At 41.6% G+C, this 18736-nt stretch overlaps 1 protein-coding gene across 1 annotated transcript in view; it reads left to right on the top strand.

Annotated features, from left to right (window-relative positions):
- Window positions 1–18185, top strand: part of ciita (class II, major histocompatibility complex, transactivator) — a 26565-nt gene extending 8380 nt beyond the window's left edge. The window contains exons 12-25 of the mRNA XM_029123805.2: window positions 1–38; window positions 562–617; window positions 904–1068; window positions 1629–3047; window positions 3150–3854; window positions 4115–4566; window positions 7083–7262; window positions 7680–7745; window positions 8873–8953; window positions 9118–9201; window positions 9398–9481; window positions 10258–10341; window positions 14065–14148; window positions 15766–18185. The exon at window positions 1–38 is cut by the window's left edge and continues 85 nt beyond it. Coding sequence (XP_028979638.2) covers window positions 1–38; window positions 562–617; window positions 904–1068; window positions 1629–3047; window positions 3150–3854; window positions 4115–4566; window positions 7083–7262; window positions 7680–7745; window positions 8873–8953; window positions 9118–9201; window positions 9398–9481; window positions 10258–10341; window positions 14065–14148; window positions 15766–15841 — 3574 coding nt within the window. The 3' untranslated portion in view covers window positions 15842–18185. The remainder of the gene's footprint in view (window positions 39–561; window positions 618–903; window positions 1069–1628; window positions 3048–3149; window positions 3855–4114; window positions 4567–7082; window positions 7263–7679; window positions 7746–8872; window positions 8954–9117; window positions 9202–9397; window positions 9482–10257; window positions 10342–14064; window positions 14149–15765) is intronic.
- Window positions 18186–18736: the final 551 nt, after the last annotated feature.

An 18736-nucleotide genomic window follows, 5' to 3' on the forward strand; every position in this document is an offset into this window, starting at 1 on the left:
GTCTCCCCCCTCTGCCTCCCCTATCTCCCCCAAGACAGGTGAGTTCAGCCCTACAAGTTTGTCGGAATCTATGGCACTGTATATGAATGTATAGTGTTTTGTATGAATGTATAGTGGTGTATATGAAGGTATAGTGTTGAATATAAATGTATAATGTTGTATATGAATGTATATAAATGTATATGTTTTATGTGAAGTTATAATATTGTACATAAATGCCCTGCTTTACACACTGGCATTACTACTGCCCTGCATAACATACTGGCATTACTACTGCCCTGCTTTACACACTGGCATTACTACTGCCCTGCATTACACACTGGCATTACTACTGCCCTGCTTTACACACTGGCATTACTACTGCCCTGCTTTACACACTGGCATTACTACTGCCCTGCTTTACACACTGGCATTACTACTGCCCTGCTTTACACACTGGCATTACTACTGCCCTGCTTTACACACTGACATCACTGTGCTGCTTAGCACAATAATATATAATATACATATAATGATACACCACTAAACTAGGCAATCAAATGAGAACTGTTTTTGTTACAGACTGTGTTGCAGATTACATACTCCAAACCAAGGCGTACATCAAGACACTGTACCAGGTAAGACAGATTGGAGATAGTGGGGCTTCAGTGATGACATTGTACCAGGTAAGACAGATATGAGATAGTGGGGCTTTACTGAAGGCACTCTACCAGGTAGAGCATTGGTAAGACATTGATAAGAACTTGGTAAGACATTGATAAGAACTTGGTAAGACATTGATAAAACATTAGTAAGACATTGGTAAGATATTGGTTAGACCAACCAATCAAACAACCAATCATTTTGAAAGATAAAAGTCACGACAAAATTTCTACCAACCAATGAAAATGTTTCTTTTAACAGGAGATAGAGGCGGGCCGTAGCCTGGAAACCCACTATATTGATGTCCGATTGGTCCAGAGGCAGATCCTGATTGGCTCAGGAAAGAATGCCAGCAAGTGCCTGGAGAAGGAGCTGGTTGTCTTAGGAGACACAGAAAGGAGGTGGAGCTCGTTGTCCAGGAGTCAGGTATGTTGTTCCATAATGTCATCTCTACCTCTAGTGCCTCATTTACATGCTGCGAAAGCAAAACTTGTGTCGAGGTGTTTTGAACCTCTGTGTTCCAGCGCTATGAATTCATTTTGAGATGTCATTTTTTATTCACCAATGTTAGTTAAAATGAAAGACACCGGCGATGTCGAGCGCTGGGGCAGGAGGCGAGAGGAGGCGAGAGGAGGCGGGCCATGCAGATAAAACATAAATTCCACAGAAATGGGGCGTTAGTTGATGGCAGAGGTTTTCTGTTGTCACCATTAACGTTAAGCTAACTAGCTAACTGTAGCTAGCTAGTTAGCTTAACGTTAATAACATGAGGTTATTGTGGCTGATTCTGCTGATCTAGCATCTGTGCAGAAAAAGTGAAGGGAAAGTTTGATTTATGCCCCCTGCAAGCCCGCCCTCACTTCTCCAGTATTTGCTCCAATTTCAGCTGATTTATTTTGTAGTGAGAAATTATACTTGTGGCCCCGTGCAGCTACATATTCTTTTCACATTTCTCGTGCGTTTTGTCTTACTTGTCTTTATCGTAGATGTTCCAGAGCTCGGCAGGGGCGAAACCCAAGCAATCCATTGTGTTGCTAGGAAATGCTGGAATGGGCAAGACCACACTCATCAAAAAGCTCTGCCTGGATTGGTCCGACGGCTTCCTGCCTCAGTTTGACTTTGTATTCCTATTGGACGGTAAGGCACTGACCCTCCCCCATGAGCGGACCTACAGCCTTCAGTCCCTCCTCCTACGCCTCTCCTCCTCCGCCCTCCCCACTCCATGTGCCCGACCCCATGCAGTCTTCAGTCGGGTGCTCTCCGCCCCGGAGCGCGTGCTGGTGATATTCGACGGCTTTGAGGCGGTGCGTGACTTGGAGGGCCTGACGCAATGCCCAGCGGTGGAATGTAGGGGGCAGAATTACAACATCAGACAGCTGTTCTCTGGCCTGCTCCAGAGGAAGCTCTTACCAGGATGCTCTCTCCTGCTTTCTGCTCGACCGCAGGGCACTGTGAGTGGTCTGCTGAGACGGGCTGACAGCCTCCTGGAGCTGCTGGGCTTCTCCCCTCACGACATAGAGAGATACTTTGGACTGTACTTTTCTGGAAGACACTCACTACGGACCCCAGTTCCATCCTCAACTTCGACTCGAGACACAGTTCCATCCTCAACTTCGACTCTAGACACAGTTCCATCCTCAACTTCGACTCGAGACACAGTTCCATCCTCAACTTCGACTATAGTCACAGTTCCATCCTCAACTTCGACTCGAGACACAGTTCCATCCTTAACTTCGACTCGAGACACAGTTCCATTCTCAACTTCGACTCGAGACACAGTTCCATCCTCAACTTCGACTCGAGACACAGTTCCATCCTCAACTTCGACTCTAGACACAGTTCCATCCTCAACTTCGACTCGAGACACAGTTCCATCCTCAACTTCGACTCGAGACACAGTTCCATCCTCAACTTCGACTCGAGACACAGTTCCATCCTCAACTTCGACTCGAGACACAGTTCCATCCTCAACTTCGACTCGAGACACAGTTCCATCCTCAACTTCGACTCGAGACACAGTTCCATCCTCAACTTCGACTCGAGACACAGTTCCATCCTCAACTTCGACTCTAGACACAGTTCCATCCTCAGCTTCGACTCTAGACACAGTTCCATCCTCAACTTCGACTCCAGCCACACTCCAGGCCGTAAACACTGTTCTAGACACAGTTATGGCCAGGCTCCACAACCACTCATACTTGATGTCTCTGTGTTGGAACCCAGCTCTTTGTCACATGGTGTGTCTGCTTCTAGAACACTGGGATGGTTCCAAGCCCCTCCCCTCAACTCTGACGGGATTGTGTCATACAGTGCTGGGACTAATGATAAGACACAGCCCCAAAAACAGCCCCCCACACACACAAAAAGAACTTCACAGCCCTAAACACACACGCCCACAGACAGAACCTCACAGTCCCGAACACACACACTCACAGAAATGGTCTCACAGCCCTGAACACACACACGCACAGAAAGAGTCTCACAGCCCTGAACACACACCCCCACAGAATGAACCTCACAGCCCCGAACACACACACACACAGAAAGAAGCACACAGCCCCGAACACACACACGCACAGAAAGAAGCACACAGCCCCGAACACACACACGCACAGAAAGAGTCTCACAGCCCTGAACAAACACACACACATAAAGAACCACACAGCCCCGAACACATAGACACCCAGACATACAATCACAGCCGTGAACACACACTCAGTCAAAGAGAAACACAAACACACACAAGGACAGACACTCAGACCCACGCTAACACCCCTGAAGAGGGTCAGAAACGTAGACTTAAACCAACAAACGGCCACACAGTAACCCACATGCGCACGCGCTCACACACCCAAACCCAGACTACATCGGCAGAGGAGAAGAGGAAGGAAGAGGATGAACGTGGCAGACATGTTCTGTCTGGGTTGAATGATGTGGCCTGGGATGGGGTTAAAGGTCATTCCTCTCTCCTGAACCTAACCCGACACAACCCCATGTACGTTCAGCTGCAGGAGTTTGGCCTTACGACTGGCCTGCTACATTCCTATTGGCTGAGAGGGTGGCAGGGAGGTGACTGTGGCAGTGATGATAGCAGTTGTGACAACATCCTGTCGTGGGGCAGTCCCTACCTGCAGAGCTTCCTGGGCGGGGCTCACCTGTCCCTGTCCAAGTGTGTGTCTGACCGTGCCCTCATCTCCCAGATACTACCCCAGGTAGGCATTGAAAACATGTTTTTTTTCAGCTGTTTAAAACTATTGTACTTTATAAAACCCTATCCTACTGTGCTGTACTCTACCATTCTCTATGATGTCATACTTCATAATACTCTACCCTTCTGTGTTGTACTCTACCATTCTCAATGCTGATGTACTTTATAATACTCTAACATTCTCTATGCTGTTGTACTTAATAATACTCTACCCTACTGTACTGTACTCTACCCTTATTTATGCCGTTGTACTTTGTTCTGTAGTCCAGGGGGAGGCGACGACCTCTTGGTGAGTGTCTGGACCTTGCTCAGAGATTGGCTGTTGGTCTACTGTTCCGGAACGAGGAGGAGCTTCAGGATCTGGCAGTCCTGGATTCAATCTCAATTGATGCGGTGGTTGCCAAGCGATCCGCTGTTTCGTCCCACCTGGAGAACCTTCCCTATGGAACCCTAAGCCCCGCCCGCCTCCTGGCGGCATTTCACTGCGTCTATGAGGCGGGCGAAGCCCGCCTGGCGAGACAGCTGGTACGCAAACTTCCTGCCGTTCTGTCACTGGGAAGAGTGCCGCTCTGCCCGCCCGACGCTGTGGTAGTGTGGAATCTTCTGGAGCAGTGTAGAAACCAGCGGAGACAGTTCTGTCTGGACCTGGAGGACACTGGACTGAGTGTATCTGGGCTCCGCCTACTGACAGGCCTCAACATTATACACTCATACAGGTATTAACACGACAAACCATCGGTATGGTCTGAAGACATCGTCTAAAACAGGGTCAGCAAGCTTTATGCCTGCAGAGACAGTTTTATCAACCACACTATACATAATATATAATATATGACATCATTTAAATTAGAAGTTATAAAGGTTGGGTGTGTTTGTGCTTTGTCTTTTGACAGGTCTTAGTAAACTGAACTTAAACGTGAGTTTATTCTGCCTTGGTTAACATGTCGGACGTTACTTACCTGTTGGGTGATCATGAACACCAATGATGTGCATCGACTATGAACTTGTCTAATGATCTGGTTAACCTTAAACAGACAACAAACATGCCTGTAAACAAACTATAGTGTGATTCTGTCATTTCTTCATCAATTATCAAACTATCAACTATTAAGAAGACTGAGGAGTGGTGATTTAGAAGACTGAGGAGTGGTGATTTAGAAGACTGAGGAGTGGTGATTTAGAAGACTGAGGAGTGGTGATTTAGAAGACTGAGGAGTGGTGATTTAGAAGACTGAGGAGTGGTGATTTAGAAGACTGAGGAGTGGTGATTTAGAAGACTGAGGAGTGGTGATTTAGAAGACTGAGGAGTGTTGATTTAGAAGACTGAGGAGTGTTGATTTAGAAGACTGAGGAGTGTTGATTTAGAAGACTGAGGAGTGGTGATTTAGAAGACTGAGGAGTGGTGATTTAGAAGACTGAGGAGTGTTGATTTAGAAGACTGAGGAGTGGTGATTTAGAAGACTAAGGATCAGTGGGCCTCATTCACCAATATCAAGTGTTTTCTTAAATTTGATCCTGAGAAAGTCTACAGTGGATATAAAACATCTACAAACCCCTGTTAAAATGCCCAGTTTTTGTGAGGTAAAAGAATGAGACAAAGATCAATTATGCCAGAACGTTTTCCACTTTAAATGTGACCTATAATGTGAATCTCAAATTGCATACTTGCAAACTATATAGAATGCGAGATTAGTATGCAAGAAGATTAGTATGTCAAGCACAGAGTAAGATACTAGTATTACTGGCTTGTAAACTGTTAAAACAGCCATTGGCAAAAGCCAAACAGTATATAGATGATATTTGTGGTGGAAGTAAACTTCATAAGAAACGTTAGTCAGTTTAACACAATGCTTAATGGTGTCTAGCTAAATATTAGAACTTGACGTGATGCATGACAAAATGATTTATTGTTGAGATGCAATTTTATGACAATGTAGTCCCAATCGGTCCCAATACTGGCATACATAATAGTGTGTACTTCATCATCACACGCGAAGTACGTGCTTGCAGTATGTAGTATGCAATGTGAGATTCAGCCAGGAATTTAAAAGAAAAGTTTGGAGGGAGTTTGAGAATGCCCAAACCAAAATCGAATGATAACTCCAAATGTAAAATAAATCTTCAGTAGTTCTGAAGTGGAGGTTTTGCTGCAGGAAGTGAACAGCAGACGAGCTGTCCTATTCAGTAGCGTCAGATGGAAAATAACAAAAAAGTTGCGTCGGTTGCTATTACTCGTTCAGTGGACGCTCTATCCGGAGAAGTGTTCACAACTGAGGAAGTAGAAAAATAAATCTGATCTCAAATCTGAGGCCCAGAAAAATATTTCCAGACACAGAAGAATAATGTAAATTATTATAAAAAAAAGATTATAAATTATTAAATATTATTGTAATTTCAATCCTAATTGTTATAAAACTATAGAACTGAAGAAAACACAATAACTAATTATTTGGCAAAAACATAAGTGAGTGTGTGTAGATTCTGTTCTTACCAAATCCCAAATAAGAAAACATTGGTCAGAATCTTAGTGGAAATTGCATGAGTGGGTTTGAAGTATGACTTTCTTCTTAAGAACGTAAATGAGGACCAGTGATTTTATTTTCCAGGAATGTTCCCCATATACGTTTCACGAATGTTACTTGATTGTCCAGATTTCCATTACTAAGCAAACTGTGGTTTGATTTCACATGAAAAACAGAGTTGTTACCAACTGATGTTTTTCTGTACAAAGGGATTTTATGTGAAACCAGAGGACAATTATTTACTTTGTTGGTAGGAATTTTTATTAAAAAGTATGAGGTCGTATATCACTGGTATAACATAAAATCACTTTTAAATGCTGTAATTGGATGAGTTACCGGTTAATTAGAGCAATAATGTATTTCAGGGGAGAGGAATATTGACAATATAACACTCATGCCTAAGAACTTCCCCAAGTTGCTTATATATGCTGTATATTGTTGTTTAAGAAATTATCTCTTCAGGAATAAAGGTTGCCAGCCCCTGTTTTAGTAGGTGGCTTCAGAGGTCACCATTTGAGAGAAGTGGGAACTCATGATTACAGATCACTTTCCCAGTATTATCAGTTGGACGGACATTCTCCTGGGGTTTTCCCTGTAGTAGATTATCACTTCCCGCTTGGTTATAAATTCAGCATTTTACTCAGGCGTCCAATGTAGATAGATTTTTTTTCCTGTGTGTTTTGAATATTGATTGTTTGTTTGTGTTCCAGGGCGTGTATTGCAGACACCGTCGCCATGTGGGAGGAGTTAGAGAAGAGTGGGGAGGTGGAGCTTCTTAAAGGGACGGTGTCTAAGTTGAACATTAACCCTTTCCGAGCAACACAGGTGTCCCACGTACAACACCTGGCTACACTTGTCAACATACACAGAAAGAGAAGACTACCCGACAGGTACATCAACAAGTATACACACACTTAAACAACACACACTTAAACAACAAAAACACACGTATGTACACACATAAAAACACACATACTGTTATATCCTTGTGATATAACAATATGTTTTCCCAATTTTCCCAGTCTCCAATTGTTTTACCTCCTCTAAGACAGTTTCCTTCTGACTGTCTTAGATGAGGACTGGCTAAAATAATTACTTACCGGGACCAAACTGTCTTTGCGGATACTTCTGTATTACTGTCTTTGTGGAGACTTCTGCCGCCCCCACTAAGACAGTAAAATCAAACACACACACACACATTCACACATGCACACACATACAAACACACAACCCTTCATACACATGTGGAACAAGTGTTGTTATTTTGATGTTCTGGACAATACATTCTGTATAATCTGTTGTTTCAGCCAATCAGATAGTGTCCTGGAGGATGGCATACCTGCAGTCAGAGATCTACACAAGCTGGAGTTTGAGTGAGTTTGGTTATTTTCTAAGGTTTGAGGGAATTATGGTGGTGAGTGATTTCTCTGTGAAGTCTTTGGTGAATTTCTGTGTCAAGAGTGGGTTCAGTCAATGGTGTGTTTAGGTTCCTCTGTGAAGGCTGGGTCCTGTAAATTATGTGTTTGTTTTTCTGTGTGAATACTGGGTTCAGTTAATGTTTTTTTTTGTTTCTCTGTGAACGTTGGGTCCACTTAATGGTTGTTTGTGTTTCTCTGTGTTGGCTGGGTTCAGTTAATGGTGTATTTCTGTTTCTCTGTGCAGGCAGGGTGCAGTTTGTGTTTCTCTTGAAAACTCAATCAATCAATCTAATTTATTTTATAAAGCCCTTTTTACATCAGCAGTTGTCACAAAGTGCTTTTACAAAACACCCGGTCTTAAACTGCAAGGAGCAAACAACAGTAGTGTTGAATTTCAGTGGCTAGGGAAAAACTCCCTAAGGAGGCAGAAATTTAGGAAGAAACCTAGAGAGGACCCAGGCTCAGAGGGGTGACCAGTCCTCTTCTGGCTGTGCCGGGTGAACATATTAAGAGTACAAATTGTAATAATTAATAAATAGGTGTGGGCTGAGTCTAGAGTCTATTTTAACTTAGAACAGGTCGGAAGCATGACCAGGTGGACAAGGACAGGGACAACACGGGGAGGGGGGGGGTCAGCAGAGTGGCAGCTGAAATTGTCAGGTATCATCTTGATCTGCAACACCAGGAGGACTTTGGACAGGGACAGAAATGTGTCTTTCAAGCCAGGTACTCCTCAGGTGTGGGCCAGGACCTCATGTCCTGTTTAAAATGGAGACAGGTAAAATTTAGAAAATGCATTCCTTATATCTACAAGGATTTATAGTGGAGAAGGAGAACTGACCTTACCCCCCCCGCACAATAATATAGCAGCATAAGACCTTGGGGCTGAGACAGGGGGGTCCGGTGACACTGTGGCCCCGGACAGGGCCCAACAGGCAGGAAATCAATCCACCCAAGGTTGGTTCCAGTGAATGGTGTGTTTGTTTTTCTCTGTGAAGGCTGGGTCCTGTTAACGGGGTGTTTGTGTTTCTCTGTGAAGGCTGGCTCCAGTTAACAATGTTTTCATTTTTTTTTCTGTGAAGGCTGGGTCCAGTGAATGGTCCTCTGGCGCTGCCTAAACTACTTGAGCTGCTGCCAGCCCTGCAAAGCCTTCAACACCTGGAGTAAGTACTACAATATACACTATGCACATTCTACTTGTTGTTGTGTGTATGTATAGTAAATCAATAAGGCACAGGCAATGTGGTATATTGCCAATATACCACTGCTAATTGCTGTTCTTGTCGCTGTGTTGTGTATGTGTGTATTATTGGTAATCTGTTTTCAGCCTAGAGAACAGTAAGTTGGGGGACAGAGGATCAGAATGCCTGGCTGAGGCTGTGGGATCCCTCTACTCTCTGGAGATTCTCAAGTAAGATAAGACATCTATTCCCCAGCATATTGACCCTGTCCAAACATGTTTTCAGCAGATACTTACAAGAGAGAATGAGATAGTGTATTCATCTTAATTTGGTAGTTAAGACTAGTTAGTACATCTTACTCAAAACAGTGCTGTAAGTAATAAAAAATAATAAAAAAATAATCCACAACAACTTTCTCTTTGTCAGTCTGTCTCAGAACCACATTGGAGACCAGGGAATAGGGATGCTGGCTCCAGCTCTGTGTAACCTAACCTCACTGAACTGCCTCAGGTACAGCCCCCCCACACACACACACACACGCTGTTTTGTTTGGTGTAGTCTGTACAGTAATGTGATATCCCCTGTGTTGTTTGGTGTAGTCTGTACAGTAATGTGATATCTCCTGTGTTGTTTGGTGTAGTCTGTACAGTAATGTGATATCTCCTGTGTTGTTTGGGGTAGTCTGTACAGTAATGTGATATCCCCTGTGTTGTTTGGTGTAGTCTGTACAGTAATGTGATATCCCCTGTGTTGTTTGGTGTAGTCTGTACAGTAATGTGATATCCCATGTGTAGTCTGTACAGTAATGTGATGTCTCCCGTGTTGTTTGGTGTAGTCTGTACAGTAATGTGATATCCCCTGTGTTGTTTGGTGTAGTCTGTACAGTAATGTGATATCTCCCGTGTTGTTTGGTGTAGTCTGTACAGTAATGTGATATCCCCTGTGTTGTTTGGTGTAGTCTGTACAGTAATGTGATATCCCCTGTGTTGTTTGGTGTAGTCTGTACAGTAATGTGATATCTCCCGTGTTGTTTGGTGTAGTCTGTACAGTAATGTGATATCCCCTGTGTTGTTTGGTGTAGTCTGTACAGTAATGTGATATCTCCCGTGTTGTTTGGGGTAGTCTGTACAGTAATGTGATATCTCCCGTGTTGTTTGGTGTAGTCTGTATAGTAATGTGATATCCCCTGTGTTGTTTGGTGTAGTCTGCACAGTAATGTGATATCCCCTGTGTTGTTTGGTGTAATCTGTACAGTAATGTGATATCTCCCGTGTTGTTTGGTGTAGTCTGTACAGTAATGTGATATCTGACGGAGGAGCGGAGAGTCTCGCTGCTGTACTGCCTCAGATGACATCTCTCAATGACCTGGAGTAAGTCAGAAACATGCAGACTACAATTTCTCTGATAGCGGCTTTTAATGGCATTTTCCGATGTAGCATTTACCCTGAACAGTCTCTCCTCAAACTACTGAGGATCATTATAAGCATCACAAACAAATCTAAAACATTGCTTTAGTGTCTATAACTGACCATAACCTCACTATAACCCATTATTACCTCACTATAACCTCTTATAACCCAGATTAACTTTATTATATCAGAATACAGTATAGATGAACTCTGTATTATATCCAAATACATTATAGATTAACTCTATTAAAGTCTAGTATATCAGAATACAGTATAGATGAACTCTGTAGTACACCACTATTCAAAAGTTTGGGGGGGCTTAGAAATGTGCTTGTTTTCAAAAGAAAACCCACTATAACCTCATTATAACCTCACTATTAACTATTATAACCTCACTATGACCTCACTATAACCCAGATTAATTATATTAGATTACAGTATAGATTAACTTTGTATTATATCAGAATACAGTATCTATGACCTCTGAAGAAAATCAGAATACTGTATAGATGAACTCTGTAGAATATCTGAATACAATATAGATGAACTCTGTAGAAAATCAGAATGCAGTATAAAGTGAGGGAATTCTTTTTTTTTTATCCTATGTTCATTTTGTACGTTTGCCCACTGACAAAGAAATGATCAGTCTATAATTTTAATGGTAGGTTTATTTGAACAGTGAGAGACAAAATAACAAAGAAATCCAGAAAAACGCATGTCAAAAATTTTATTTGCATTTTAATGAGTGAAATAAGTATTTGATCCCCTCTGAATCAGAAAGATTTCTGACTCCCAGGTGTCTTTTATACAGGTAACGAGCTGAGATTAGGAACACACTCTTAAAGGGATTGCTCCTAATCTCAGTTTGTTACCTGTATAAAAGACACCTGTCCACTGAAGCAATCAATCAGATTCCAAACTCTCCACCATGGCCAAGACCAAAGATCTGTCCAAGGATGTCAGGGACAAGATTGTAGACCTACACAAGGCTGGGATGGCCTACAAGACAATCGCCAAGCAGCTTGGTGGGAAGGTGACAACAGTTGGTGCGATTATTTGCAAATGGAAGAAACACAAAAGAACTGTCAATCTCCCTCGATCTGGGGCTCCATGCAAGATCGCACCTCGTGGAGTTGCAATGATCATGAGAACGATGAGGAATCAGCCCAGAACTACACGTTAAAGGGACGATGGACAGGGCCATGTACCGTCAAATCTTGGGTGAGAACCTCTTTCCCTCAGCCAGGGCATTGTAAATGGGTCGTGGATGGGTATTCCAGCATGACAGTGACCCAAAACACACGGCCAAGGCAACAAAGGAGTGGCTCACGAAGAAGCACATTAAGGTCCTAGAGTGGCCTAGCCAGTCTCTAGACATTAATCCCATAGAAAATCTGTGGAGGGAGCTGAAGGTTCGAGTTGCCAAACGTCAGCCTCAAAACCTTAATGACACGGAGAAGATCTGGAAAGAGGAGTGGGACAAAATCCCTCTTGAGATGTGGGCAAACCTGGAGGCCAACTACAAGAAACGTCAGACCTCTGTGATTGCCAACAAGGGTTTTGCCACCAAGTACTAAGTCATGTTTTGCAGAGAGGTCAAAACTTATTTCACTCATTAAAATGCAATTTATTACATTTTTGACATGCGTTTTTCTGGATTTTGTTGTTGTTATTCTGTCTCTCACTGTTCAAATAAACCTACCCTTAAAATCATAGACTGATCATTTCTTTGTCAGTGGGCAAACATACAAAATCAGCAGGGGATCAAATTCTGTTCCCTCAGTGTACAAACCTGATTCCAAAAAAGTTGGGACACTGTACAATTGTGAATAAAAACAGAATGCAATGATGTGGAAGTTTCAAATTTAAGTATTTTATTCAGAATACAACACAGATGACATATCAGATGACTGAGAAAATGTATCACTTTAAGGGAAAAATAAGTTGATTTTAAATTTCATGGCATCAACACATCTCAAAAAAGTTGGGACAAGGCCATGTTTACCACTGTGTGGCATCCCCTCTTCTTTTTATAACAGACTGCAAACGTCTGGGGACTGAGGAGACAAGTAGCTCAAGTTTATGAATAGGAATGTTGTCCCATTCTTGTCTAATACAGGCTTCTAGTTGCTCAACTGTCTTAGGTCTTCTTTGTCGCACCTTCCTCTTTATGATGCGCCAAATGTTTTCTATGGGTGAAAGATCTGGACTGCAGGCTGGCCATTTCAGTACCTGGATCCTTCTTCTATGCAGCCATGACATTGTAATTGATGCAGTATTGTGGTCTGGCATTGTCATGTTGGAAAATGCAAGGTCTTCCCTGAAAGAGACGACGTCTGGATGGGAGCATATGTTGTTCTAGAACTTGGATATAACTGTCAGCATTGATGGTGCCTTTCCAGATGTGTAGGCTGCCCATGCCACACGTACTCATGCAACCCCATACCATCAGAGATGCAGGCTTCTGAACTGAGCGCTGATAACAACTTGGGTTGTCCCTGTCCTCTTTAGTCCGGATCACATGGCGTCCCAGTTTTCCAAAATGAACTTCAAATGTTGATTAGTCTGACCACAGAACACTTTTCCACTTTGCCACAGTCCATTTTAAATGATCCTTGGCCCAGAGAAAACACCTGCGCTTCTGGATCCTATTTAGATACGGCTTCTTTTTTGACCTATAGAGTTTTAGCCGGCAACGGCGAATGGCACGGTGGATTGTGTTCACCGACAATGTTTTCTGCGAGTATTCCTGAGCCCATGTTGTGATTTCCATTACAGTATCATTCCTGTATGTGATGCAGTGCCGTCTGAGGGCCCGAAGATCACGGGCATCCAGTATGGTTTTCCGGCCTTGACCCTTACGCACAGAGATTGTTCCAGATTCTCTGAATCTTTGGATGATATTATGCACTGTAGATGATGATAACTTCAAACTCTTTGCAATTTTTCTCTGAGAAACTCCTTTCTGATATTGCTCCACTATTTTTCGCCGCAGCATTGGGGGAATTGGTGATCCTCTGCCCATCTTGACTTCTGAGAGACGCTGCCACTCTGAGAGGCTTTTTTTATACCCAATCATGTTGCCAATTGACATAATAAGTTGCAAATTGGTCCACCAGCTCTTCCTTATCTGTACATTTAACTTTTCCGGCCTCTTATTGCTATCTGTCCCAACTTTTTTGGAATGTGTAGCTCTCACGAAATTCAAAATGCGCCAATATTTGGCATGACATTACAAAATGTCTCATTTTCAACATTCGATATGTTATCTATATTCTATTGTGAATTAAATATAAGTTTATGAGATTTGTAAATTATTCTTATTATACTTTTTTACTCACAATTTGTACAGTGTCCCAACTTTTTTGGAATCGGGTTTGTAGATGAACTCTGTAGAACACTACCATTTTGGGGTTTGCGGTCACTTAGAAATGTCCTTGTCCGCTAAAATAACATCAAATTGATCAGAAATACAGTCTAGACATTGTTAATGTTGTAAATGACGATTGTAGCTGGAAATTACTGATGTTCAATGGAATATCTACATACAGTAGGTGTACAGGCACATTGTGTCAGAAGTGGTGGATTGTTTTGTCTATCAGCACTTTAGTTTGGTGGGATGTGACCACAAGCTTCCATCATCTTTCTGCCTGACAATGATGACACCATTCTGCCTGTTTTCAGTGTCAAGTATAACAAGTTCACTGCTGTGGGAGCTCAGAGTCTGGGATCCAGTCTCAGGAACTGCCCTTGGGTGAAGAGTTTGGGGTGAGTCCCTGTACAAAAACAGACACATGACGATACCATAGAGAATTCATGGAGGTTTTATAGCAGAGAAACACATGAAAACATGGAGTGGTTTGATCATGAACAACCCAATCATTTGTGCATTTATATATTTTAGTCTTTATCCTATGTGACTTGTGTTACGGATTGCATAAACTTATTATACTTCAATTATTATTCTAAAGTTGAGCCCTTATTAGCATTGGATTCAAATTATGTTTCTGTTTACAGTTTTTTACGATTGCTAACAAGCATTGTTCAATACTACATGTTCACTACTAGATGGATACATGTGCAAAACTCTAAATACAGTTATCAGTTATCAGAACAACAGTCTGTGGCAACCTGTGGATCATTTGTCGTTGCTTTGATACAAAATGCATTCAGTGACACCATCTTTCAAATTTCATAAATACTCACAAAAACACATTTACCAGCAAAAGTCTATGCATATTATGTTAAGATACCCTTATCAAAACTGTTAAACTTAAGTTCAAACGCTACTCAAAATTGAATTAGACTTTTCTACAGTAAAAGCAAAACAAATATTCTAAAACAAAAATGTAATAATAATAATAGATGGATGACCTCAATGGAATGCTTTTGAAGAAAGAGGGCAAGTCAGAAGAAATATCATAACCTGGGTGACTGTATGGGACAGTGTGGTATTTCACCAGGCCCATACAGTCACAGAGTGGTGTGGAATATGATAACCTGGGTGATTGTATGGGACAGTGTGGTATTTCACCAGGCCCATGCAGTCACAGAGTGGTTTGGAATATGGAAACCTGGGTGATTGTATGGGACAGTGTGTATACATGTTTTGTTTAACAATACTGGATTTATTTATTTTTGTGTATTTTGGAATGACTCTTCAAAAAGCAAAACAATTGTAAATTGTATTGAAGCATATTGCAGCCTTTGCTTTATTTCTTTACATATCTTGCAGAACATTCTATACAGTATAGGTTTTCCACTCTTCTTTTGTAAAAATGACTGTTGATTAATCAAAAAAAATATATATTAAAGTCAAATTGACACAGTTTCAAGTGGTAGCTGTATTTAGAGTTTTGTCGGTCAAGATACTATGAATAACAGTGTGAATGTTGTGAGAGACTGCTAGCTTTCATTTGGTAGAAGGATTTGCTTTTGAGGCATTAGGATGTGCATTGTCAAGTTGCTTGTTGTTTTGATAAGTGTATTTAGAGTTTTGCACATGCATCTGCAGTATTGAACAATGCTTGTTGTAAGAAATAAAATAAAAGAAGTAATGCCTTTGTCTCAGTCTGTAATGGATGTTTCTCAGTCTGTAATGGATGTGTCTCAGTCTGTAATGGATGTGTCTCAGTCTGTAATGGATGTTTCTCAGTCTGTAATGGATGTGTCTTAATCCTGCTCTAGTCTATACCACACCAAGCACAGCAAATTAGGGAAAATCCCAGTAATATCAGACGATTTGGTGGTTCATCAGTTGAGCTTGCTGGATGTCATTTGCACTGTGTTTCTCTCCCTAACCCTCCTTGTCTCTGTCTCCATCCCCTCTGTTTTCTTCCTTCTCTCTCTTCTCACTTCTTTCCTCTCACGCATCAACCCTCCTAGGTTATGGAACCAGTGTATTCCATATGGGGTGTTAGAACGATTACAGGAGCAGGATCCACGGATACAGCTTCTCTAGAACATTGTTCAAGCTGGATCCACGGATACAGCTGCTCTAGAACATTGTTCAAGCTGGATCCACGGATACAGCTGCTCTAGAACATTGTTGAAACAGGATCCACGGATACAACTACTCTAGAACATGGTTCAAACAGGATCCACGGATACAGCTGCTCTAGAACATTGTTCAAGCAGGACCCACGGATACAGCTGCTCTAGAACATTGTTCAAGCAGGACCCACGGATACAGCTGCTCTAGAACATTGTTCAAGCAGGATCCATGGATACAGCTGCTCTAGAACATAGTTCAACCAGGACCCACGGATACAGCTGCTCTAGAACATTGTTCAAACAGGATCCATTGATTCAGATGCTCTGGAATGTTATTCTAAGAGGACTTCTGGATACAACTGCCTCAGAATGTTATTCAAACTGGACACACGCATTGCAGCTGCTCAAGAATATTGTTCTAAAAGGATCGCCTGATACAATGGCTCTACTTTAGAGCATTATTCTAATATTTTCTTTACAGAACTTGAGGGGTTCAGTCACTCTTAGGAATATTTTGTCAGGTTTCTGATATATGATTGCTTATGGTCTCCCAACACGGAGGAACCCATTGTAGAACCCAGTCCAGAACATGGTCTTTTACATTATTTTTGTGTTGCTAATTATGGTTATAGTCAACAGTTGGTTTGTGCTTCTGGACAGAGTACCCATTGATGCAGAACATTGACTGATGTCATAAAGTCCCTATGTATCAGAATGGAGCAATTTGTCAGCCAATTTGTTGCCTTGTGACCCATCCTAAACCAGGCACAATAGAAACACATGGCAGCAGTGGCATATACAAACTTTGTAATAGTTGTGTCCTTTTCAAAATATAAATATCACTGTTCTACATTTAAATCGTTTTCTAATAATAAAAGTACTACAACTTCAGGGAACTTACAATTATGAAATGTGAATACTTAGAAAAACACTAACTTATGTAAACATTTTGGATTTCCTTATAAATTTTTCGGTAATAACAATAACATTGGTCTCACATAAATTACTGCTAAGGTTGTCTGGTAAAATGGCATAACTGACTACTATACCACAAACAACAAGATGTCTTATACACCACCGTTCTTATACACACCAGCTTTCAGTCAAATCAGCATTCAGGATTTGAACCAGTTTGTAATTTCCATTTCATTCCAGTTGTTGATTCTGCTACTGTTTGAACGACTGATTTCTTGTGTTTTGTATTTGGTCCTAATCATTGCTTTTTTAACCCTGGTTAGAATAACATAGCTAGCCCAGCTAGATATTGTTAGCCAGGCAAATCATTGTTGGAAGCAGACTGGAAGCAGAGAATTACTTTTTGTAGTTAAACCTAAACTTTCTAAACTGGAAAAAGCTTGTGTTGGTTAAATGTTTTTCTAGATGTAATTACAAACGTCAGGGCCAGTCTTGATTGCCAGAGGGAGATTTTTAGTTAACTCTACAGCAATGCTATTTATCCAGTGCAGACATTTGACTTGGGTGAGAGAATGAGCCTTAGTCTGATAAAAGTCAGGAGTTAACCAATATGCTGATTATGCATACTAATATTTCAAGGACACTGTAGCCAATCACATTATTAGCTGACTATGTCAGTTAAGACGGCTCAGCTATCCAGGGCTAGCAGATAACCTTCCCCCTCAAAAGTAAGGTATATAAAACTGAACTATATATTGTATAGCTTCTCTGCCATATTACTGTGGCATTGAAAGTGAATCCTGTCTCCTTCATAAGTGATGCATTTTTTGTGGGGCCAAGTTCTACTTTTAAGTGGCTTGGCTTTTCAGAAATGGTGGCAGGTGGGAGTGTGGGCTGTTGGATGTCAGATGCAATTCTCTTCTCTTGCTTTGAGTCCATGAATGTATCTTTCCAGAATCTATTCCCTTCTTTTATTTGCACTGAGATTTCAATGTTACATTTTTTGCCTTAAATTCTCTTGAAAATGTTTTTGCACTGAATATTAATAGTCAGAAAAAGTATAGTATTTAAATGTTTTTACATTGTAGCTGTATGGTACAACAATGGTAGTCAATGGTGTTGTCTAAAGAACCAAGGGTTATACACAGCAAGATCAGCTAGCTAACTGCCTCACTTGATCAAGAGCTAAAAATAAATATACTGCAGAGAAAATGTACTACTAAATATAATGTGTTTTGTTGAAATGAAAATGTACAGCTTCCCTCTATGTTTCAGGTCGAAATATGACTCATTGAACAAAACTAAACTGTTCAACACTGCTTTTTATCAGCCTGGTGATGCCTTTCAAATAAGTGTTAAAGAGAAATCTATACTGCGCAATAAAAACACTTCCTCATTGCATGTTTCTGTTCCGTGTTTCTAGGTGAAAACAGAGTTACCAAGATAGATTAGTGTTACATTCTTCTCTGGCTTATCTGATTTTAGATTTTCTAGCCTAGGAGCTCACAAGTGGGCACTCGTTTTGAACTGCAGCTACTCTGTCACTCAAAGTTTCAATATGGAACCAAGGAACTACTTTCTGCTGTGCACCATGGGATGCTAGACTGACAGGGCAGTACCGTCGGCTAGATACACGTTAAATAACACTGTTTGACACGTTAAATAACACTATTTGACACTTCAAAGAATGGAAATCATATGCAAATGATGGCCATTCACAGTAAGTCGCGTAAAGCTGTCACGGTTGTGGGTAGGCAGGAAACGAGGTGCAGATCTGAAGTACATCCTTTTAATCTTTCTTCAAAACCAACAACAGGAGAGACAACAACCAAAACTGTTGCACAAAGCCTAGAGGCACCTCTGCGGTCAGGTCCTGACTGTGGCTCCCAGGTGCAGAGATGCCTTTGAGGCCACCAGCCAGGACCAGAACAACCAAGGCAGGGCACTG

This window comes from Esox lucius, chromosome 11 (assembly GCF_011004845.1).
Source record: "Esox lucius isolate fEsoLuc1 chromosome 11, fEsoLuc1.pri, whole genome shotgun sequence".
NCBI lineage: Eukaryota > Metazoa > Chordata > Actinopteri > Esociformes > Esocidae > Esox > Esox lucius.